At 55.2% G+C, this 21,871-nt stretch overlaps 1 protein-coding gene across 1 annotated transcript; it reads left to right on the forward strand.

Annotated features, from left to right (window-relative positions):
- Positions 1 to 735: 735 nt before the first annotated feature.
- On the forward strand, positions 736 to 21,085 carry GLTP (glycolipid transfer protein). The gene is made up of 6 exons (XM_037052297.1): positions 736 to 783; positions 814 to 1,025; positions 14,491 to 14,549; positions 15,551 to 15,684; positions 17,909 to 18,059; positions 19,936 to 21,085. The coding sequence occupies exons 2-6, from the start codon at positions 923 to 925 to the stop codon at positions 20,116 to 20,118; spliced, it is 630 nt and encodes a 209-aa protein (XP_036908192.1). The 5' UTR covers positions 736 to 783; positions 814 to 922; the 3' UTR covers positions 20,119 to 21,085.
- The last annotated feature ends 786 nt before the right edge of the window (positions 21,086 to 21,871 follow it).

Below are 21,871 nucleotides of genomic sequence, written 5' to 3' on the forward strand. Positions count from 1 at the left end.
AGACACAAGCATCTAGGTGGGACGTGGCTGAAGTGAATTGTGCTCAAGTATCCTGGGAGGTTGGGGTGAGATCAGGTTTGGGGAAGCAGGCGCCCTGTCCCCATGTTGGGGGTGGTGGAGTTGGGCTGTAAACTGGGCTGTTGGGACCAGACTGGACCCGATTTCAGGAAACAGGAGTCCCAGTTAGGCATGGCTGAGTTGGCCTGCGACTTGAGCAATGGGTGAGCAATGGGACGGAGAAGAATCAAGGTTCCCCGTTGGTTGTAGCTAAAAAGAACTGTGACCTGATAATTGTCCGCAGGTCTCCTGGGACTGTTGGGGGAAACAGGTGTCCAGAGGGGCGCTGGCTGGGTTGGGCTGTGCCGTGGGCTGGTGTGTGGGTTGTGAGTTATGACCTGGGCAGCTGCACGCCCCCATCAGGGAAGGACCCGGCCCAGGCCTGACAGCCCGGGCTGGGGAGACCTCCCCGGGGGTGGCACGAAACGCACCTGGGAGCGGCTCACCTGGGTGCAGCTGGAATCATTCACCAGTCCGCCCGCTTCCGCGCCGGGACCGACCAGTCCCGCCCCCCGACCAATGTGGGTGCGGAGATCCGCGGCGCCGGGCACGGATTGGGCAGGCGGGCACTGCTGCTGGCGAGGATTGGGCACCGCCGGGCAGGGGCGGGCGGCGCGGCGGGCCCCTTAGACGCTCGGCCTGCGGGCGGCGCTGAGCGCTCGGCTACGCGGGCGCGGCACGAGCGGAAGTGGCGACGCTGGCGTCCCCGGAGTCTGCGGCCGGCAGCAGTGACGGCCCCGCCAGTGACGGCCCCGCCAGTGACGGCCCCGCCAGTGACGGCCCCGGCGCTGACGGCGGCGGCCGGGGGGGCGGCGTGGACGCCCGCGGCGCCGGCTGGGGCATCACCGCGGGCCTCGACCCCGAAATGGCGCTGCTGGCCGAGCACCTGCTGAAGCCGCTGCCCGCGGACAAGCAGATCGAGACCGGGCCCTTCCTCGAGGCGGTGTCCCACCTACCGCCCTTCTTCGGTGAGCCGGGGTGAAGGGGGGAGCCGGCTGCAGCCCTGCCCCAGAGCGCTTCCAGAGGCGCCCGCGCCCTCCTGCTCCCGAGCATCCCCGAATCATCCCTGCTCTGAACTCAAATCCTATTTCTCCGGCACCCCAGACCCCCAGACCCCTTTTTTCTCCAAGCTCCCCAAATTCTTCTTATTCTGGATTGCTCAAAAATCCTCCCTCCTCAACTGGTCATCCTCCGTCTCTCCCCAGACATCCCAACCCTCTGTCTCCCCAGACACCTCACATTCCACCATATCCATCAGGTGACTCCAGGGGCTGCCAGGTCTCCAGTCCTCCAGACGCCCCCCCCCATCGCACCCCACCGCTTCTCCCCCAAGTCCCTTTATCCCTCACCTCATCGTTCCCTTCCTTATAGGATGGCTCTCAACTCCCTCTCTTTAAAATGAATCTTCCCACTCTAACGCTTTCGTTTCCTTAAATTCTCCCAGCCTCTCCCGCACGGGACCTGTGAACTCTTCTTCCCTCAGAATGTCCCCCATTCCACGCTAAAGACACCCCCCCCCCACACACACACATACACACATACACACACTCCAAGGGCAGGAAGCCTGGCAGCATGAGAAGGGAGTTTTGCAAATGAGTCACAAATGAGTTCCCTCTAGGGCCTCTTTTTAGAGGGAACCCCCTAAAGTTTTTCCTCTGTGTAGAACAGAGGTCAGGACTGGGGGTGGGGGCTGCCCGGAGGGGGGTGATGTCAGACACAGGATACTTGGCTTGGGCTGTAAAAGGAGGTTCCTCCCGCATATGTCATTTCCAGGAAGGTCAAGGGGCACATGAAGGCAGTCCCTGTGCCAGTTTCAGACCTTCCTTCCTGCGTTGCCTCAGCCCCGCCGGGGCCCTGGATGGAAAATGGGAAATAGAAGACAGTACCATCCGCCCCTGCCCTTGCCTTTTGGATCCTGGGTACAGGATGCAACCTGAGCTTCTGCTTTCTTCTCTTCCATAATGGGCTTGCCCTGTGTCCTGCCCTGTGGGTTCATTTGGTGGCCTTGCAGGATGACACCAGTCCCCAGAGCAGAGTCCAGCTGAAACCCACAAATGGACAGAACCTTAACACTGACTTGGACTGAAGAGATTTGGCCCTCAGAGCAGTCACTCACTTTATCCCTAGTGGGTGATCAGGGCTGATTGTGGTTTTGCTTACCTGGAGTCCTATCCTCCACCTCTTGGGCCTCAGCGTCCCCATCTGTGAAATGGGGATGCTGATCTCCAGGGCTAGCTGCGAGGAGTCAATGAAATGCTGTCTCTAAAGGTGTGCGGCCTTAGTACCAAGCAGATCTTAGCTGGGGCTGGTGGGGGGTGTTGTTATTTAAGTTCCTGGATCCAGCTCTAGTTCCTTCGTATAGTCGATGGTTAATCAATGTTTGAATGAGTGCAGTTGCCTGGTTCGTATGATTTTCAGACCTACATAGGCAACCTGAGAACAGGATCTTGTTCCTTTTTGTCCACTGCTGTGTCCCCAGTTTCAGAACAGTGCCTGGCACGTAGGTGCTCAGTTGGTACTTGTTAAATGTACGAACCATTCCCACTGCCGGTATCACAGTGTTGCAGTCAGGGGTTTGGGAGCTGACTGGCTGTGACCTTAAGGAGTTGTTAACTTCTGTGTCAGTTTCCCCCTCTTTGGTTCCATGAACATCTGCAGGACAGCCAGCTTATCCCGGACAAGGATCCGGAATTGGTTTAAGCTAGTGGTTCTCAACCAAGGGCAGGGGATAAGGATGCAATGGAGTCCAGGGATGGTGCAAAACATCCTACAGTGCCCTGGGCAGTCCCACCACAGAGAATCGATGCAGCCCCAAATGTCAGCAGGGCCAAGGCGGGTAGGTCTTGCGTTAAACTCTGTGGCCTTTTCCTCCCTTATCTTCTGCAAGGTTGCCCATCAGTTAAGCGTGGTGGCGGGGGTGGGGGGTGCGCATTCATTTGATGCAATTATCTGGCTGGTTTTAGAGGGAAGGGGATGGTGGCAGCGGGGGCCAGCAGTGGTCTGGGGCCAGGGCTGATGAGCATCCCCTCCCCCCTTTCCCTGATCTCAAAGGACCCTTGTCTTTGCTGTGAGTCATGTGCTGTGGGCTGTCACATCTGTTGATAGAAGCGCCATTTACACAGAGGCCTCAGTGGGTTGGCCCACAGAGGGTAATTCTTAGCGCTCCTAAAAAATGTGACAATCCATTTCGAACCGTTATGCTCTTCTGGGGGGGGACTTTCTCCTGAGGGCTTAAGTTTTGAGAGGATGGGAGCATGTCTGGGACTCGGGGAGGGTGGTGGTGGTGGTCAAGAGAGATCTGCCATCAGCTCCAACACAGGGGCTTTGTCTAGAAAGATCTCAGGAGTTTCTGGTCACCTGGGCGATCTGGGTGATGGATGTGTCTTGAATGGAGGAGCTCTGGGAAACTGGGTGTAAGACGTCTGAGAGACATCGAAGCCACAGTTCCCTCCCAGTCACCCTTTCTGTACTGTGGCGCTGCTTGCGTTTGGGGTTGGATCATTCTTTGTGGTGGGGCCGTCCTGTGCTTTGAAAGATCTTTAGCAGCATCTCTGGCCTCTATCTACTAGATGCCAGTGGTACCTCTTCTCCGCAGGCTGGGACAACCAAAAGTATCTGTAAGGAGACAAAACGATCCCTGGGTGAGAACCACCGCTCTCAGTATAAATAGGGCAGTGGGCTGAAAGCCGTGTTTTAAGAAAGTATTTAATTTCGCATGGCAGATCTGGTTCTCGAAGGAAAATGGACAAGAAGAAGTGACATGAAACCTCCCTGTCATTTATTGAGCACCTACTATGTACTGAGTGTTCTAAGTGCATCAATTCACTTAATCCTCTCACAGCCTTTTGAGGTAGGGCTTTGTTTTTTTTCGTGAAAGATTTTATTTATTTATTTATTTTATTTTTAGAGAGAGGGGAAGGGAGGGAGAAGAGAGAGAGAAACCCATCGATTGCCTGTCACATGCATGCCAACCGGGGTCCGAACCTGCAACCCAGGCCATGTCCCCGACCGGGAGTCAAACCAGCAACTTTTTGCTTTGCAGGACGACACCCATCCAACTGAGCCACACTGGTCTGGGTGCGATGGGGCTTTTTAGAGAGAAAAATTTCTGCTGGTGTTTTAGAGCGTTTTCTTTCCAGATGCGTTTTTCTTCATCTTCAAGGGACAGCGTATGCGCTGCTTTTTCCATCTAACAATACAGCTCGATCATCTTCCCGTGTCACCCTCTTTCTCCAGGGCTGCTTCAAATTCCACTGTTTGAAGGTGGCCTTGACCCATGTACCCAGTCCCCTGCTGGTGGACATTCACACTGCTCCTCTCTCTCTCTCCTTTCTGTCTGGTAAACAACACTACAGTGAACATCCTTATACTTACTTCTCTGCACACTTCTTTTGTTATTTCTCATTTCTAGAAGTGAAGTTGCTGGAGCAACCGCATTTCTTAAAGCTTCGTTGGGTGTGGTTTGCGATGGAGTTGGTTGGGCTCAGATGTGACATCTGAGCCCACAACTCGGGCTCGCCCTTCCTCCGTGTGTCCGGCCTGAGTTGCTCGAGTCGTGCAGGTTTCCCTGTGTCCACTTAGAGGCCAGCATTTTGTTCATCTTCTCTCTCCACCTTGACCCTGTAATCGGATCTCAGGTCTGACCGATCAGCTTGCAGCTGACTTCTGTGAGGCCTGCTCTCTCGTCTTTTAGGTCAGTTTTCCAGCCGTTCTGGAGCATCTACAATTGGAGGGCAGAGGGAGAGGGAAGGGGAGACTTAGACGTCATTTTGTTTCATCACTCCCTGCCTAGGAGCCTCTGTGGCTCCCTATTACCCCGCCTTAAAGTCTGTGTTGCTGTCTTCGTGATGCTCCACAAAAGGTCCCAGGCCATTGCTTGCGTCTGGAGCCTTGCCTGCGTCAGTCTCTCTGCCTGGCACCCCACGTCTGTCCAGCCCCCTTCCTTTTTCCCGGCTGGGTTCCCCTCATCCTTAAGGAGTCAGCTTAGCAGTCGCCTTATCTAGTTGTCTTCCCGGACTCCCAGGGAACCTGCCACATTCTGAGACTGGGAGTTGTTTCAGGGCTGGTTCGCCGAGTGAGTGCTATGCGTCCCGGTCCCATGTTTTCAGGGTTCTTTCTAAAAGTGTCTTGCTTTTCTCTTTCTTTCTAAATTACAATATGTAATTCATAGCTTGCCCCCTGTGAGTCTAGGCACGGCCTCGGTGTCTCAGCACAAGCACTCTGGGTCAGTTAGAGTCGCAGGAGGTGACACCTGTTTGTCCTCACTGCTTACGGAGAGACCAGAGATGCAGGGGCTGAAGGTGATGGTTTTCACCTCTCAGTTCCTGAGATCGGAATTCCAGGGACCTCTGAGCTTGAATACATGGATGTGCGTCGAATGGGGCCTTACAGGCACCTGACACTCAGTCCTAGAGTAACCCCCACAAGAGTGGTTTTCCTTCACTGTGGTTCAGTGCTTGCTCTATTTGGGGGGGGGCACCCGGTGCTTGCTCTGTTTTGGGGGGCACCAGTGGCAGCCTAGAAGCACAGAATTATCTTCTTGTTTTACAACTGAGAAACAGAGCCCCGCCCTGGCTGGTGTGGCTCAGTGGATTGAGCGCTGGCCTGCAAACCAAAAAAAAGGATACCGGTTCGATTCCCAGTCAGGACACATGTCTGGGTTGGGGGCCAGGTCCCCAGTAGGGGGCATGTGAGAGGTAACCACACATTGATGTTTCCCTCCCTCTCTTTCTCCCTTTCTCCCTCCCTCCCTTCCTCTCTCTCTAAAAATAAAAAGATTTTTTTTTAAAAGAAATAGAGCCCACAGAATTTGGGTGATTTGCCCAGGGTCATACAGCCAACGCGTGACCATAGAGCCACATGAGGACTCAGGCCTCTGGACTCCTCAGGAGCGCTTTTGCCCCCGAGCCTGCCTGCTGCCCCGACTCCTGGCGAGGAGGAGACCCCCAGTGGAGCTGGCCTGCTTGGCCACCGAAGACATGTGTTGGCACCGTGGCGCCTGTGCACCCTGCTGGGAGCCCCAGACCAGACGTGCAGGTTTCCTGTGAGGCGTGTGCTTCATAATTGGCCGGCCAAGCTGGGCCCACACCCCCTGCTTATTTGAATTCAAATGTGAATAACTGGGGTGTGGAAGTCGTCCGTGGGTAGGCCCTGAGCAGGCCAGTTTTTCCTCTAATTGGGACACCGCATCAAATACCTGGGAACCATCCCCGGCCGCACCCTGTGGCCTGTTTCCCTGCGGCAATGAGCACCTTCCGGGGCCTGGGCCCACCGGTTGCACCTGGGTAGTGTTTTTGCTTTTAAGTTTATACCAACACGTGTTTATTTTGTGTTTTGTGTAGAGCACCCTAAGAAAGAGAAACAAGAGACTGTATTCTTTCCTTAGCAGGCCAGGTACCATTGCGGTTGGGTGTTTGTTGAGAGCTGACGTCCGCAGGAGCAGGGGCTGGACTGTGTGCCTGGGAGGGCCACTTCTAGGAGGAGGAAGCAGTGTTCTGTGGGGCCAAGAAGCCACATACACACTTTTTGCAGTGGATTCTGTGGTTTGGAGACAGCCTGCAGACTCCTGTCATCAGTGGGAGATGCGTTTGCAAGTAGTGAATGAGGAGCCTGTAGGAGCACCTACTGTGTGCCAGATGCCACATGGGTGCGTCACGCTCAAGATCTGAGGGACAGATGATGAGAGGGCTGTTCGGCTGTGTAACAGTCAGTGAGCCGTCTGTTTTGCCATCTCCATAGAGAGAAGTCACTTTGAACCTGGGTCCGTGGTCAGAACCCCAGAGACGAGTGGAGAAAAACATGGGGGTTGGCACGAAGCTGAGCCAGGCTGAGCCGGAGGCCTGGTTCTGGGGTGCCAAAGCTGTGTGTCCTGCCCGAGTTCTGCCCGAGTTCTGCCCGAGTTCTGCCCGTCTCTGAGCCTTCTGTAAGCCAGGGAAACTGGGCCTCCTGGGAGGGCTGATGGGGGAGGTCTCATGGTCTCAGGTCGTTAGAGACTTTCCCTCCTGCCACACAGCCCTCGGGAAAGAAGGATCCTCCAAGAAGTTGGAGGTCTGGGTCTTGAAGACCAGCTGCCAGCTGAGCTGCCTGGCTGCTGAAGTCTGAGACCAGCTCCAGTGCCCTCGTTTATAGTGTCCGAAGGTCAGCGTGAGAGTGCAGACCAATGGCGCCTGCCTGCTCTGTCCCCAGTGATGGGCGGTGGGTCCTCCTCTTGATCCTCTGTGTTGAGAAAAGCCTGGGGCTGAGGCCTGGCCTCCACTCCTGGAGGGGATAGATGGACACGCAGTAGGGAAAGGCCCAAGCGCCCATCTAGCCGCTTGCCTCCCTCCGTCCCTCGTCCACGTGGTGTCCACTGCACAGGGCTGCTTGGAGGCACAGAGCCCCCTGTGTGAACGAACCCCTGAGAGGCAGAAGTCAGGGCACAGCAGCGCCCCTGGCAGAGTGGAGCCCCCGGTAGAGCCCCAGCCAGTGCTGAATGGGAAGGGAATGGAAAGAACGCGTGACAAAGGGCTCTGTGAGGTACGCAAGCCCCTATCATAGCCTGCACGATCTCTCGTTTTGGGTGGTTCCCACGTGTCAAGCATCGAGCCGGCTGATATCACATTTCCAGTCCTTATAAAGATCTTATAAATCAGAAGAAATTGGCACCGTCCTATAGAAGAAGAAACCGAGGTTCAGAGTGGTGAAGGGATTTGACCTGGTCATGCAGCCAGAAAGTGGCCCTGAGCCCGGGAGGTCAGCAAACCCAGGAGATGCTGGAAGCCTTCTTCCAAGACAGGGAAGGGGGAGGGGAAGTGGTGGGAGGGGCCATCTGGTAGGCCCTGTGCTTATTTCAAGTTGCTTATTAGAATGGACATGTTGGACTCCAGTCCTGGGTTTCAGTGTTTCAGTTTAAAAAATGGCCTGGGCGAAAAAGAAAAAAAAATGGCCTGGGTGGATGTTAACTCCTTTTGTTACATTCTTCCAGTGTTACTTGTATCAGGGCTTGGGTTTTCTTTTTGTTTGTTTTTTTAGTGTTAAGCTTTTAAAAGTCATTACAGCAAATTAGTCCTCTCCAGGGTCCTGTAAAAACCTGCTTTCTACCCTGTGGTTACACAGCCAACTCGTGCTTCCTCGTGTTGAGAAATAATTCATTATCTGCATTGCTGTTTCTCCAAGTGTCTTGCTGCACCCCCTTCCGAGATCCCTCCCTCCCACTCTCTCTCTCTCTCTTTCTCTCTCTATTTGATAGTCTCGCATACATTTGAGGTGGTTATTTTGTGACAGGAGGATTCCTGCTGATTTTACTCATGTCAGTCAATCGGTACCTACCATTTTTCTTTCCTACCTCTCTTCCTTCCCATCCTCTTTTTCTCCTTTTTTTTATATTTAATTTATTTATTTTTAAAGAGCGGGGAAAGGAAGGAGAGAGAGGCAGAGAAACATCAGTGTGTGGTTGGCTCTCACCTGCCCCCGCTACTGGGGACCTGGCCCTTTGCCCTGACTGGGAATTGAACCTGCGACCCTTTAGTGCACAGGCCTGCGCTCAATCCACTGAGCCACACCAGCCAGGGCTCCCTTCCTAAAGAAAAAGCTTTGCTTATTGAAAAGATGAAAATGATGTAATAATTGTGATAAGCATGAAGAATGCCTTCGACTTTATTGAGCATTGACTAGGCGCCAGACACTGCTTAATTACACAATCCTCACAGCAGCCTTATGAGGGGGGCCCCGTTTTAGCCTCTTTTTACAGACGAGGAACCTGGGGTGCGGAGAAGTTGGTTTATCCCAGGCCACAACAAGTAAGAGAAATCATTGTCCCATTGCATTCCCAACCCAAGGCTGCTTTCAGACAAAGAGCGTCGGTGTGTCCCGGGGGTGATTTTTAAAAGCCACGCTTTGGATTGTTTTGTGAACATTCAACCCCCTTCAGATGGGAGAATTTGCAGGAGGGTTTCGTTGAGGAAGGCGGGCATTCTCAGGGCTCTCATCCTTTACAACGGGCCATTTTGCAAACTGAGCCTCAATGCACGTGTCCACACACGGCACCCCCACATGCCCGCCGATTAATAAATGATTCATCGCCATCAGCGGTAATTCGAGTGCCTCCCAATATGAACTCTGTGACCCAGGACTCTAAAGGTAATCTGCCCCCATGCGTTTAACGATGGAACCTTATTACCCAGCTATTGCGGCGGGGGGCGGGGAGGGGGTGTTGAATTTGAAGTGGAACCTCCCCCAGGCAGGCTCCTGGTGTGTGATGCAGGCCACTCGGCCTAAGTCAAATAAGCACTTAGGGTTGGGGTCAGTGTTCCCATCCTGAATCACGCAGGCTGAAATGGAAGCTGCGCATCTTAAAAACAGAACGCTTTTTGTTCTAGAATGAAAAATACCCCTGAGAGGCGATGAGAGGGCGGGCGATTCGGTCTCCTAGTTAGCTGCCCAAGGCCAGGACATCACCTGTCGTCAGAGATGGCTGTCTGAAGGGGCAGGTGTGGAGGGGCAGCTCACACAGAATGTCCAGACGTGCGCTGCGGCCTAGCTCGGAGCGTACCTGGCTGAGGCTTTCCAACCCCGCTGAAGCCAGAAAAAGAGGAAGCGAGCGATTCTGTGTGGCTTGTGGTGACTGCTGGCGTGGGGGAGTGCTGCGTGCTGTCTGGGCCATCGGAACTGTGGCGGAGGTCCAGGCAGCAAGTCCTAGGTGCCTCTCCACCAGCCAGAATGGTCACAGAGGTCGTGCCCGGAATGCTTGCTGGGCGCCTGTCTCCTCTTATTCTGAAGGTGACGCTGACACAGGTGGCCGTTTGTTTTCCAAGTTTGTAGCAGAAACCAAGCAGGGGGAGGTGACCGTCAACGGTCAAGGTTTTTTTGTTTTTGTTTTTTTTAATTACACAAAGCTTTCCTAAAAACCCGAAGACGTGCCGTGTAACGCCACTTAGTGAAGGACTGAGGGCGGCCTGTGACATCGCTGGGTCACACCTTTATCATAATTTCTATTTGCGATGACGGCCTTGTTCAGAAAACCGCAAATGGCTTGCCGTACCAAAGCAGGGACAGTTTGGTTTCATTGTGATCAGTCCTCGCCAGAATGGTGTTGCTAGAGAAGGTTGGTGCGTTCACAAAATTCGGTAGATGGAAAACACGTGTCGTAATTTTATTTCCTTTCTAGTACTGAGGTTCAGTGTCTTCATTTCTTCTGTGAATTGCCCATTTCTCTAGAGGGTTGTTTTTTTTCTTGTTGATTTCCCAGACCAGCCCCGCACCCTATCAGTTTGTTGTTTGGCTTTGACTGGTGACGGGACTTCCCTGGATAGAAGGTTTCTGGGTCTTGCAATCAGGTTTATTGATCTTTTTCTTGTGCCTCCTGGGCGGAGAGCCAGGCTTAGGAAAACCTTCTGTACTAAACAGAAGGGGCCATTTGCCACACATTCTAGACAACCAAGGCTTAGCCGTCTTTAGAAACCGTGCCTATGAGAGCTCATCCCATGAGGAGGACGGCAGAATCCTATCTGATGTTTCTTTTGTTTTCTGTTTTGACTTGGTCTGTTTTTGAGAGCTCTTCCTGGAGGCAAGATGAGGAGCTAGAAAACCATCCCAGTCCAAGCCCCCTCCCTCCCCCCTGGCATGTGCTGGGTGGCATCTTAAAGAGCCTGTTTTGCTGGCAATAAAAAGAAACAGGTTTGGGGAAACTGTAAAACTGGTCAGACGGGAAAAGCAATATCGGGCCGTGCTCTGTGGGAAAGGTGGGGGGTGGGGGGCTGGATAATTGGCTGGAGATGTGTCACGTGCTGTCCAGAGTAGGGCCCAGCTTGAGTTTACACTATTATAAAGGCCACCGTGTGTTTAGGGATCAAAATCGTCTTCTGCTTTTCCTAGTTTTTATTGACTTCACCCAAACAGATGGAAACATTCTAGAAAGAAAGGCCAGGGGGCAGCGGAACCAGCCTTGGCGCTCACTGTCTGTGTACCTGGCTCTCGCTCTGTGGCCCTGGGCAAGTCGCTTGGCTTTTCTGGGCTTGGTGGCCTTGGGCTGCACCGAAGACACACAGGAGTCCAGAACCTTCGGTGGGCCACGCTGAAACGGGTGTCAGCCCAACTGCACCTGGAACCCCTCCTGTTGGCACGGCCCTGTCCTGGGCCAGGGGAAGCGAGGGACCTGAGCCCAGGGTGGTTACGTGCCTTGTCCAGAGTCACATCGGAGTTGAGATTCGAACCCAGGCCCTGCTGACTCGGGAGCAGCACAGGGCTTCTCCCCTAATCAGGTGGCCCATTTACAGGTGCTCTCTTCAGGGTGCACAGGTGTGTGCAGAGAGGTGCCTCTCCTGCCGGCGACCTCCTCCGGACTCAGCAGAGAGCTGGATTCTGGGGTCCTCCCACCCCACTTATCCCTCTCTGCTTCTGCTCCACTCCCAGCCCCAGAAGTATGCATTTGTCCCCACACCCCCATCCCACAGTTGAGCAGCCGCTCTGTCCCTGTGTGGTGGCCACAATACAGCCGCCATCTGGCCAGCTCCTGCTGACCACAGTGGCCTCGTGACCCGTGTAGTGCACTGTCAGGAAAACAAAAAACAAAAGGCCTTTTCCCCCACCACCAGGGCATGGCCGCTCGGATCTGCTGTTTTCAGAGCCAGGAAAGCCAGACAGCATTTTTCTGCATCTCAGACTGACCACTGGGATGCAGACTGACGTGCGCGCTGACTGACCTGAGTCACTGGGAGGAGCTAAGAAACTGCGTGCATGGTAGATGGCGGGCTGCTCCCCAGCCCTGGCTCCGCACTTTCTCTGGGAGCAGCAGTCATCACGGCCAGAGCCCTGAGTGCCCGCACTGCGTGTAGGACACCCCCCAGCACCGCCACGGCAGCCCCCGGAGCCCTGCAGGTGGTCTCCCTCACACTCCGGAACCAAGGTCCAAGCCCCTTCCTGTAGCCTCCGTCGTCTTGATTGATGGGTGATCAGAAGCAGCGCATCGGGTCAGTCTGAACTGTGAGAAAGTGGATCGAGCAACTGCCTGGCAGGAAATATGCCTCTAGGGTCACGTTCTGCACTATCCATTCACTCATTTGTGCCATAGGTGTCCCACTGGGGTAAGCACTGTACAGTAAGTGCCCACTGGAGACACAGCCCACTGGGGCCAGGGCACCTGGGATCAGATGGCTCAGGTGGACGGTAGCCCCGGCCCAGCGCCTTGGGGCAGCTCCTCATGGCCACCCTGGGGGAGGCTCCAACGTGGCCTCCTCCTGGGAGATTTGCTTCCGGTCATGGAGAGGAGAGAGCTCAATGGTCAGCCTGAGGATTCTGCACCAGGAGACCTGGTTCCGAGGAGGGGCCTCAGGAAGGAGAGAAGAGGTGTCGGGGGCTGAAGGCTGAGTGTGTTCCCACTCGGTGGAAACTCTGGGGGACCCGGGAGCTCCCATGCATTGCCTGGTGACACCTCGTGACATTTGCTGGACCGCAGAGTCTGAGCCTAGTCATATGAAGTCACAAAAATAACCACAAAGTCCATGGGTTGAGTGTGCACACCTGGTGCTCTGCTAAACAAATTCAGTGCCCAATTTTTAATTTGTACAAGCCTGTGAAACAAGTACTGTTACTGCCCCTTTGCCACGTGGGGAAACCGAGGCACACAGGCCAGGAGACTTGCTCAGCTGGGGAGCGGTCGGGCCAGGAGTCCAGCCCAGGCTACCCCTAACCCACCTTCTTTGCATTCAGTTATGGGCTGTTTCATTTATAATGTCTGGTGCTGTTTCTCCACTGTACCTCTTTTCACAGCTGTGATTAGAATGTCCCAGATGGCTGGCCAGGTGTGCTGGGCCACCTTGGATGGGATTCAACCTGTAGGTGTTCCTTCCATCCTCAGTTTCTGTACACCAGGGCCCCTGGCTGGCCTGTGGGCAAGGGACAGTGGGCACTGACACAGTGGCATCTGTGTCCCCCAGGCTCTGGGCAACACAGGGAGGACAGTGAGCAGGGGTTGCCTGTGTTCGGGCTCTGAGGGTGGAGCCCACACCGAGCCACCCAGGAGAGGGCTGGCTGTTCCCTGTTGGGTGCCTCTGCGTGCTGGACCCTGAGCACAGAGCTCTGACCTGTGGGATGTGGACGTCTCTGTTCCCACGAGCCTGGTGGGTTGCAAAGGAGGCAAAGGAGCAGAGGCAGGTCACAGATTGCTGCATTTCACGTGGAGCCGAGAGTCCCAGGCGTGGCCAGGTTCTAGGCCTACATTTCATTCACTCAGACTCATCCCCCATTTCTGGAGGCTCTGGTGTTTCATGAGCTGCCAAGAAATAAAGATCAGGCTGGGTGGGTCATCGTTTGGAGTGTAGTCCCCGTCAGTGTTTCTCTCTCTCCCTTCCTGTCTCTCGAAAAGCAGTGAAAAAAGGTCCTCGGATTAGGATTAAAAAAAAAAAAGAACCAATGAATGTATAAATAAGTGGAACAATAAATTCTCTCTTTCTCCCCTTCTCTCCTCCCCACCTTCTTTCTCTCTCTCAAAATCATAAAATTAAAAAAAAAGAAATGAAAAATACCTTCAACTAAGAACTTTCCTATTGCAGAGATGCACGAAATACGTGTCTCGGGAGCGGAGTGTTTTAAGCTATCCTCGCAGCACCTCTGTGATTGGTCCTGGTGTCCCGTTTGCCAGATGGGACAGTTGACACTCAGAGAGTGAAGGGATTCACCCCCAAGCCCCCATGACTGGAGCGTGCTGAATGGGGTGGGTGTCTAGGCCAAGTTCACGCTCTGTTAAGTGACTGATGCCATTACTGGTGTGTTCTCTTAGGCTTTTATGCAGAATCTCGGGACCGTGGAGCCTTGGGGTCATCAGCTCATTTCTTCCTTATAGGCTGGTGATTTCGAAGGTCCCGTTTCATAAATCTGGTCCTTCTTCTCCCACCTATAAGATTTCTCAGTCTGCCTCCGGGCCAGCTGGCTAATTCGCAGTGATCCGCCTTGTTGGCCAAGATGGGTTTTTCGGACCATTAGTTCTGCGAGATACGACACAGCAGTGCTGTCCAATATGGGAGCCACTGGCCACATGTGGCTCTTTAAATTCAAATGAATGAGAGTTAAATAAAATTACAGAATCGGTTGCTCCGTCTCGCCGCCCACATCCCAAGCGCTCAGCGGCCCCCAGCAGCCCACGGTGCAGATACAGAATGTTTCCGTCGCTGCTGTGGGTTCTGTGGGACAGCTCAGTTCTCCTGCAGAGGGCGCCTCGGACTGAGGAGTTTGCCGCTCCCCAGGGTGTTCCAGCCACATTGCAAAGGCTCTGACAAGCCCTGCAGTGGGAATCTGGTCTTGCCGGGAGCCGAGCACCCCAAGTGTTCTTGCCCAGGGACGTTTTTACACCTATAAACGGGTCCGCCTTTCCTTAAACAAGTCGAGGGATCCCCCCTCCTGACCACAGGCCTCCATGGCCCTTTTTGGGGATCTAATGCCTCGTATTGTTTTTCTCCCCAGACTGCCTGGGGTCCCCGGTGTTTACGCCCATCAAGTCGGACATAAGTGGCAACATCACGGTACGTACTTGGCCCAGCAGCTGTGACCCTGGCACCCCATCAGGAATCTAAACCTGCCCCGAGTCACCGAGACCCTGCCCCCTGCCTTAAGCCCCCTGGGCCGAGGGACGGGAAGGGGATGTGGAAGACAGCCTTGGCCCCTGGCTCCCCTGAATCGGGGCTTGAGGCCGTCGGTCCCAGTGTGCAGTCATGCCACCCAGTCACAGCCTGACTGGGACCGCAGTCTGAGGCTTGACCTAGAAGGAGCCCACTGGTCCTTGTGTCCACCCCTGACACCCCCAAAGAGCTAAACTCTCAGTCCACGGTGCACTGGCCCAGCCCTTCCCACCCTCCGTCTGGGAGTGCCCGGCTCTGCACTCCAGCATCTGAGCCTCTCTCCCCGCAACGACCCTGTTAGGGCCTGTCCTGGGCCTTGGCCGAGCTGCAGCCTCTGAGCCTGGCTCTGTTGTCATCCTCGCTTTACAGATGAGGAAGCTCAGAGAGGTTGAGGGCCTCAGCTGAGGTCACACAGTGGGGAAGTGGTGTAGGTGGGGTTCAGGCCCAAACTGCCCGGCTCCCCTCAGGCGCCTTCTTCCTGGACTCTCTGAACCCTGAGTGTCTTTCCGCTGGTCCGCACAAGCGAAACTCCAGGTGCTTGCTGTCGGGGGTGCTGCCCCCACAGCCAGCCTGGGCAGGAGCCGCTCCAGTACCCGTGCAGACTGGTACCAGCTGTGTCACCTTGGGCACGGCACTGCCCCTGAGTCTCAATTCCTTCACCTGCAAATGGGGACGGTGACAGAGCAGCATCAGGGCCACTGTGAGCATCGAGGACAGCAGCGCCCGGGAAGCACTCAGCACGTCCTGCACATGGCAGGTGCTGATACGTGTGAGCGGTCCCGATGGTTACCATAACACCAAGCCCGGTGGCCGTCCTCGGTGCTGGCGCCCCTCCACCCCACCTGCCGGTCGCTTGTCCGTGGGCTCTGCCTTTCCAACGAAAAACCCCGTGTGCTCCGTTTCAGAAAATCAAAGCTGTGTACGACACCGACCCGACCAAGTTCCGGACCCTGCAGAACATCCTGGAGGTGGAGAAGGAGATGTACGGGGCGGAGTGGCCCAAAGTCGGGGCCACGCTGGCACTGATGTGGCTGAAAAGGTGACGGGCCTGGGTGGCAGGGGGGTGTGCTGTCAGTCCCAGGGGCCTGTACTGCCGAGGAGGCATCCTTCCCTGCCCTTGCCCCGCTGCGTCTGCTCTGGTGGGGAAGGACCGGTGCTTCATTCCTTTCACACGGTGCTCTTCTTCCTCGATGCTTGTTGGTGGCTGGGAACAAGCAGCCCAGGGGCCGGGGCCGCCTGCTGGCGACAGTCCCCTGTCCCAGTCTGGTCAGAGGGAGAGCGAGCTAGCATGCCTTCTGGGCCTGCGCTCGGCTCTTTTTTGTTTGTTTGTTTAATTGATTTCTTAGAGAGAGAGGGGGAGAGGTCAATTTGTTGTTCCACTTTAAAAAAATTTTTTATTTTTAAAATGTTACGTGTCTTTTTAAAAAATTTCCCCCACTTTAAAAAAAAAGAGACTTTATTTATTTATTTTCAGACAGAGGGGCAAGAAGGGAGAAAGATAGGGAGAGAAATATCAGTTAGTTGCCTCTCACATGCCCCTAGCTGGGGACCTGGCCTGCAAACCAGGCGTGTGCCCTGCCTGAAATCAAACTGGTGACCTTTTGGTTCGCGGCCAGCACTCTGTGCACTGAGCCACACTGGCTGGGGCTGTTGTCCCACTTACTTAGGCATTCGTTGTTTGCTTCTTGTGTGTGCCCTGACTGGGGGGATGTTGACTCTGCACCCTTGGTGTATCGGATTGGCGTTCCAACTCACTGAGCTACCTGGCCAGCGCTGTGCTGAGGTCCTTATAAGCCTGATCACATTTCTTGTGCTGTGAGTCAGGCGTGGTGCAGCCCCCATCTCTCCAAGGAGGCCCCTGAGCCTTCTGGAGGCCAAATCATGTGCCCAGGTCACGGGGCAGACCCGGGTGGGCTGCCCAGAGACACCTGGTCTGGGCCGGTCGTGTCGTGCACGTGGTGCATTTGTGTGTTTCGACAGCTTGTTGGCAGAAATGCAGCATCTGTGTAGTTTGCACGAGTTCATCTCTGGGCTGGAGGCAGGGTCCCCGAGGAGGGATTTGCACCCAGATGACCTGACCCCAGAGTCGACAGTGCTCGTAGCTGCTACATTGACTGTCCTGGCAGCAAACACTCGAATCCCCGTGTGGTTGTCCCCGTCTCGCAGATGAGGCCACCGAGGCTCTGAGAGGCCAGGCAGCTTCCTTGCTCAGCTCACACTGCTCTCCATCAGCCACAGAGTTCTCCTTTAGCTGCGCAAACGCTGCAGCCTGGCAGCTGCTCCGAAGCCCGGGACCCGTTCCCTGCCCCCCAGGGGGCCCAATGTTGCCTCTCTCTGGGGCCTGGAGCCCAGAGGGGTGCCCCTCCCTGTCTGCGCCCCCACCACAGACCAACCCCCAACACGCACTTGTTGGGTAAAATGGGGGTGTGGCCATGTGGACATCAGGGAAGGTAGCCTGTTGTTAACACCCATACGGCGTGTTTTAGAATTGCCCCACCAAGGTACTACCTTTGTCAGGCACAGAGAGCCACAGACCCAGAAGCAGGAATGCCCATTGCAGGCCTTTGGGTCTCTCAGAGGAGCAGAGCAGAGGGTGACGTTCTGATCAGATTGTTCGAGTCCACATCGGGCGTGGGCGGAGCCAGGCTGCTGGGAGGGCAGGTGCAGGCGGACACCAACAAGTGGAGCACGTAGGGAGCTATGTACTGCCCGGGGTGCATGCCAAGCGGGGCGCCACCTCAGATGAGGCACGGACCCTCCTAGGGTATCCTCATCTGGGCAGGGTGTCAGGCTGGTGGGTGGATCCTGACAGCAGGATATCAGAGCCTGGAGCAGAGAGGGCAGGAGGGCTTCCTGGAGGAGGGTGGCGGAGCAGAGTCTCCAAGATGTAGCAGGAGGGTCCCAGGCCAACTAGGCCTTGCTGAGGCGGGAGGGCAGAAGAGACCTGGCGTGTCTGAGGACATGAGTGAGCAGGCCCAGCCCTACATCCCGGGAGGCGCTGTGTTCAGCGGCTGCCACCAGGCTTCATGTGACAAGGAGCGTGGGCGATGCTCTGTTGAGCTTGTGGTCACATGACATGGGAGCCAGGTGTAAAGATGGAATCTGGGAAGTCGACCCCCTTCCGTGTGTGTGTATTCCTGGCACCCAGCAGGCGCCCCGATTCAGAGGAGTCGGGGCCTGCTGTGTGCGGGGGCTGCTGGCCAGTCCACAGGCAGCAGCGGGCAGTGTCCTAAAGAGCCTTCTGTCTTCCCCCCGGAATGCAGAGGCCTCCGATTCATCCAGGTCTTCCTCCAGAGCATCTGCGACGGCGAGCGGGACGAGAACCACCCCAACCTCATCCGCGTCAACGCCACCAAGGCCTACGAGATGGCGCTCAAGAAGTACCATGGCTGGATCGTGCAGAAGATCTTCCAGGTGAGCCGGGGGGCCGTGCTGTCCCCAGGCCAGAGGGGCCACTCCCCACTCTGCCGCTCTTCAGCTGTGGCCACGCAGAGACTGCGCTTGTCCCCCAGGCTCAGGAAGGGCTCCCCTGTCCCTGCGGGGGGGCTGGTACACTGAGGGAGGGGCCCCCCACAAGCTCGTGCCCGGCCCCATCAGCGGCCACGGAGGGGCCATGCCAGGTTCTCTGTGGTGCTCTGTTGTGGCACCTCGTCCTAGGGGGCCTGATCGGGGGCCGTGGGAGAAACCCGGTCTGGACTCTGAGGACCTCAGGGGGATGGTGGGCTGGCGTGATTGGCCCCTCAGATTCAGCCTGGATCCTCACTGTGGGCAGTGGGGGAGGCGGGCGCAGAGCCCAGGGGGGCATCTGCTGAAAGGAAACTGGTCCACAGGGCCCTCGGTGGCTTCTGTTGGGGTGACGTTGGCTGTTGTTCCTGGAAACAGGCTCGGACACCAGCCTTGATACTTGAGGGGTCCCAGGGTCACCAGGCTGGGAGGCCCTGCTGGGAGATGTTCGGAGGCCCTCAGGGAGCCCCGTACCGTCACTGGCCGCCCTGCGTCTCTCGGCCTCCTTGGCCCACCCAGCCCGTCGTGGCCGCCCCTCCTTCTTCAGCTCCCTCCGCCTGCCCAGTCTCACTCCCATCACTGGGGTTTCATGGGCCGGCCTCTTTCCACACGGGACAGGCCGTGGGCAGGAGAGCCAGTCACCAGGCAGGAAATAAGGGCACTTCTTGGCTATGTGCCCTGTCTGGACACAGGGCCCATCCCCGTGGGAACCTCCCCCTGCCCCCAAGGACCTTGCAACCGTCCCCTCAGCAGTGGCAGCACGTCCTGTGTGGCTAGCCTGTGGTGTGTAATCTTCACCAGCGCACCGCGCGGCAGGTGCTTCCCTTACCCCCATTTCACTGATGAAGAAACTAAGGCTCAGAGAGGTTATCTTGCTCGAGGTCACACAGGAAGAAGATGGGAGATGGGACCTGTGCCCTGAGCCTCAGTGTCCTCGACTTTCTTTCAGGGGGTGAGAAGTAGGCCCTGCCTCAAAGGGTCGTCGTGAAAGGAAACGAGTTAATCCGTGACACGTGCTTGGCACGTGATTCACACTCTGTACTGAAGCTAAAGCTGCTGCTTTTCATAATGACAAGACAGTTATTTGTCAGTTGCTCGCCCCCTCAAACTCTTAGCATGTTTTCCCTCTGGCTCTGAAATTCTCTAATTTTCTGCTTCTCTGGACTTTTCAAGTGGCAGAGAGGCCCTGGAATTTGGGCAAGTGTCACCCCCTAAAGGACAAAGGTGGTCACAGATGTAGCGGCCATCTCCCCTGCCCAGAACATGGGTTTTCCAAAGAAGCAGTTTACCTTCGCAGAGCAGGCTAACCCAGACGGAAAGGGGCTCACCCATGGTGGGCACTTCCTGTGTGCCTGGCGCTGTGCTGAGCACCTCCTGTGTGTCTGAGCACCTATTGTATGCCTGGCACTATGCTGAGTACCTACTGTGTGCCAGGCTCTGTGCTGAGCACTTTGCACAACCTTCTTAATCCTCACAAGAGCCACCCAGTTAGAAGGGTGCCATGATCATCCCCATTTTACAGATGAGGAAACTGAGGCTCAGAGAAGCTAAGTAACTTGCTCAAGGCTCACAGCTTAGTGAGTTCTTCCTGCTGTCCCTCACGGGGGTATAGAAGGGAACACACATCACCTTTTGCCTTCTCCTTTCCCTTCCAATGCCACGGATAGCACAGCCCCCTGGCCAACAGGGCCCTCGGGGACGTGCCCTCCCAGAGCCAGCACCCCCGTGCCTGGCCTGAGGGGCCGGGCCCCCTAACACCACTGTCTCTCCTCTCACCCGTCTCAAGGCAGCGCTGTATGCAGCGCCCTACAAGTCCGACTTCCTGAAAGCGCTCTCCAAGGGACAGAACGTGACAGAGGAGGAGTGCCTGGAGAAGGTCCGCCTCTTCCTGGTCAACTACACGGCCACCATCGATGTCATCTACGAGATGTACACCAAGATGAACGCCGAGCTCAACTACAAGGTGTAGGCGTGCCCAGTGGCTGCTCGCCGCCGCTCGCAGAAACAGGCACACCCGAATCACTGTGAATCCAGCTGGCGGGCCACCCCTGGCCTGCGCCCCCCAGAGCAGCCCAGAGCCTGGCTGGGGTCTGCGGGGGAGGGCCTCGGTTTGGTACAAGTCATTTTGGGGGTGGCTACCCTAAGGGAGCAATAAATAACTACCCCACTTCCTAATCACCTTCGGATTTCACGGCAGCACAGACTGCTGTGCCTTCATTTCAGTGTGGTAAAGATCAATTAGTGTTGCTGATGAATCAAGTCCTAGGCTGTTTGGTTCCCCGCCATGGGGTGCATGTCTGGGGGGGTCCCCTCAGGCCATACGCCTCCCTTTAAACGGAGGATCCGGCATGCTGATGCTTGGGTATTTTAAGGACCACGAGGAGTTTGATTTGAAATTATCCCCTGTTGTGGTTTTTTTTTTTTTTTTTTTTTTTTTTTTAAAGCAAACTGGTGAGTGTTCTCGTGCGGCTGCGCCGGCCTCACGGCCTTGTCATCCCAGACCCTGCTCTTCCTGTCTTTTTCCAGACAGGTTTTTATAGCTGAAAACAGCCAGTAAGCCTTTGATAGCTATGACCAAGGGGACTTTATGTCACAGCTATCGGGCACAAACAGTTGACCAGAGATGATGGGATTTGCATTCTTCTGCATAATTGTTTTCTTCAGGGACAGCCCTTCCAACCTGAGAAACTGCCCGCCCTGTGTGTTTTCTCACGAGGGAGGCCACGAGCCCCCCGGATGCTGAGACCCCAGGAAACGCCTCGTTGCCTTAACTCTCCTTGCCGGCGCTAAAAAGAGCTGTATTTTGGAAAGTGTTGGGGGTGAATAGAGGAACCCCCAAAGAACTGACGTGTGTTAAAAACCCAGTGAGGAACAATTGGTGATTTTTATGCAGACACTAAATCATTCTTAATAAAGAAATCTCTATTTTGGAATCATTTCTGTGTGCTGTTTTTGGTTTTTGAGTTTTTTTTCTTCCTGGATTAGAGGTTGTTGCTGGGAACCAGCCAAGGACCCGTTTTCTGGCTTTTGTTTAAAACAAATATAACTGGTTGCCACATTGAGGAGCTGGGGAAATTTCACATCAGAGTCTTGACTTCCAGTTTCCTTTGAAAACTCGGACTACCTGGCAGGACCTGAGAGATGGCTGCCTCCTTAGCTGGACAGGATAAGTGGGCATATGTGTTCTCCACTTTGCCTCAGTCCCCACCAGTCCCTGATGTATCCCCAGTGATCTGTTGTTACTTGCACGTTGTTATGGGCTGATGTTTTTTCTGATACTCAGGTTAAATATAGGTGCCATATTCATTTTACCTCATTCCTGCTCCCACAGAACTAATAGTCTAGTGGGCAAGATGGAGCAGTAAATTTAGAGTAGTCAGTGCCTGGAGGGAGTCTGGGGACACAGCTGGGTGGCCGTGTCCTGGGACAGTGCAACTCAGGGAGTCAGGGCCCTGATGGAAGGGCGGGAGGCTGGCTGAGGAGACTGGGCATGGGATACTTCAAGGCAAAGGCAAAGAAAGACCTGGTGGCTTGACTTAGAGCAGGCTGTGTGTGTGTGTGTGTGTGTGTGTGAGATATGCTACCAAGGGATTTGAACTTGACCTTGAAAATTATGGAACACCTTCAGGGGTCTTGTGCACAACCCAGTCAGATACCCAGTGTGGAAGGTTCCCTCTGTTATGACCAAGGGATGGACATTTGAACTGTTTTTACTGTGTCTG

This window comes from Sturnira hondurensis, unplaced genomic scaffold, assembly GCF_014824575.4.
Source record: "Sturnira hondurensis isolate 20B ecotype Veracruz unplaced genomic scaffold, ASM1482457v3 Scaffold0007406, whole genome shotgun sequence".
In the NCBI taxonomy this organism is placed as follows: Eukaryota; Metazoa; Chordata; class Mammalia; order Chiroptera; family Phyllostomidae; genus Sturnira; species Sturnira hondurensis.

Coding starts and splice junctions, on each gene's coding strand:
- GLTP (XM_037052297.1), top strand. CDS start 923: ATGGCGCTGCTGGCCGAGCACCTGCTGAAGCCGCTGCCCGCGGACAAG. Junction 15,685..17,908: donor GCACTGATGTGGCTGAAAAG/GTGACGGGCCTG, acceptor CCCGGAATGCAG/AGGCCTCCGATTCATCCAGG. Junction 18,060..19,935: donor TCGTGCAGAAGATCTTCCAG/GTGAGCCGGGGG, acceptor ACCCGTCTCAAG/GCAGCGCTGTATGCAGCGCC.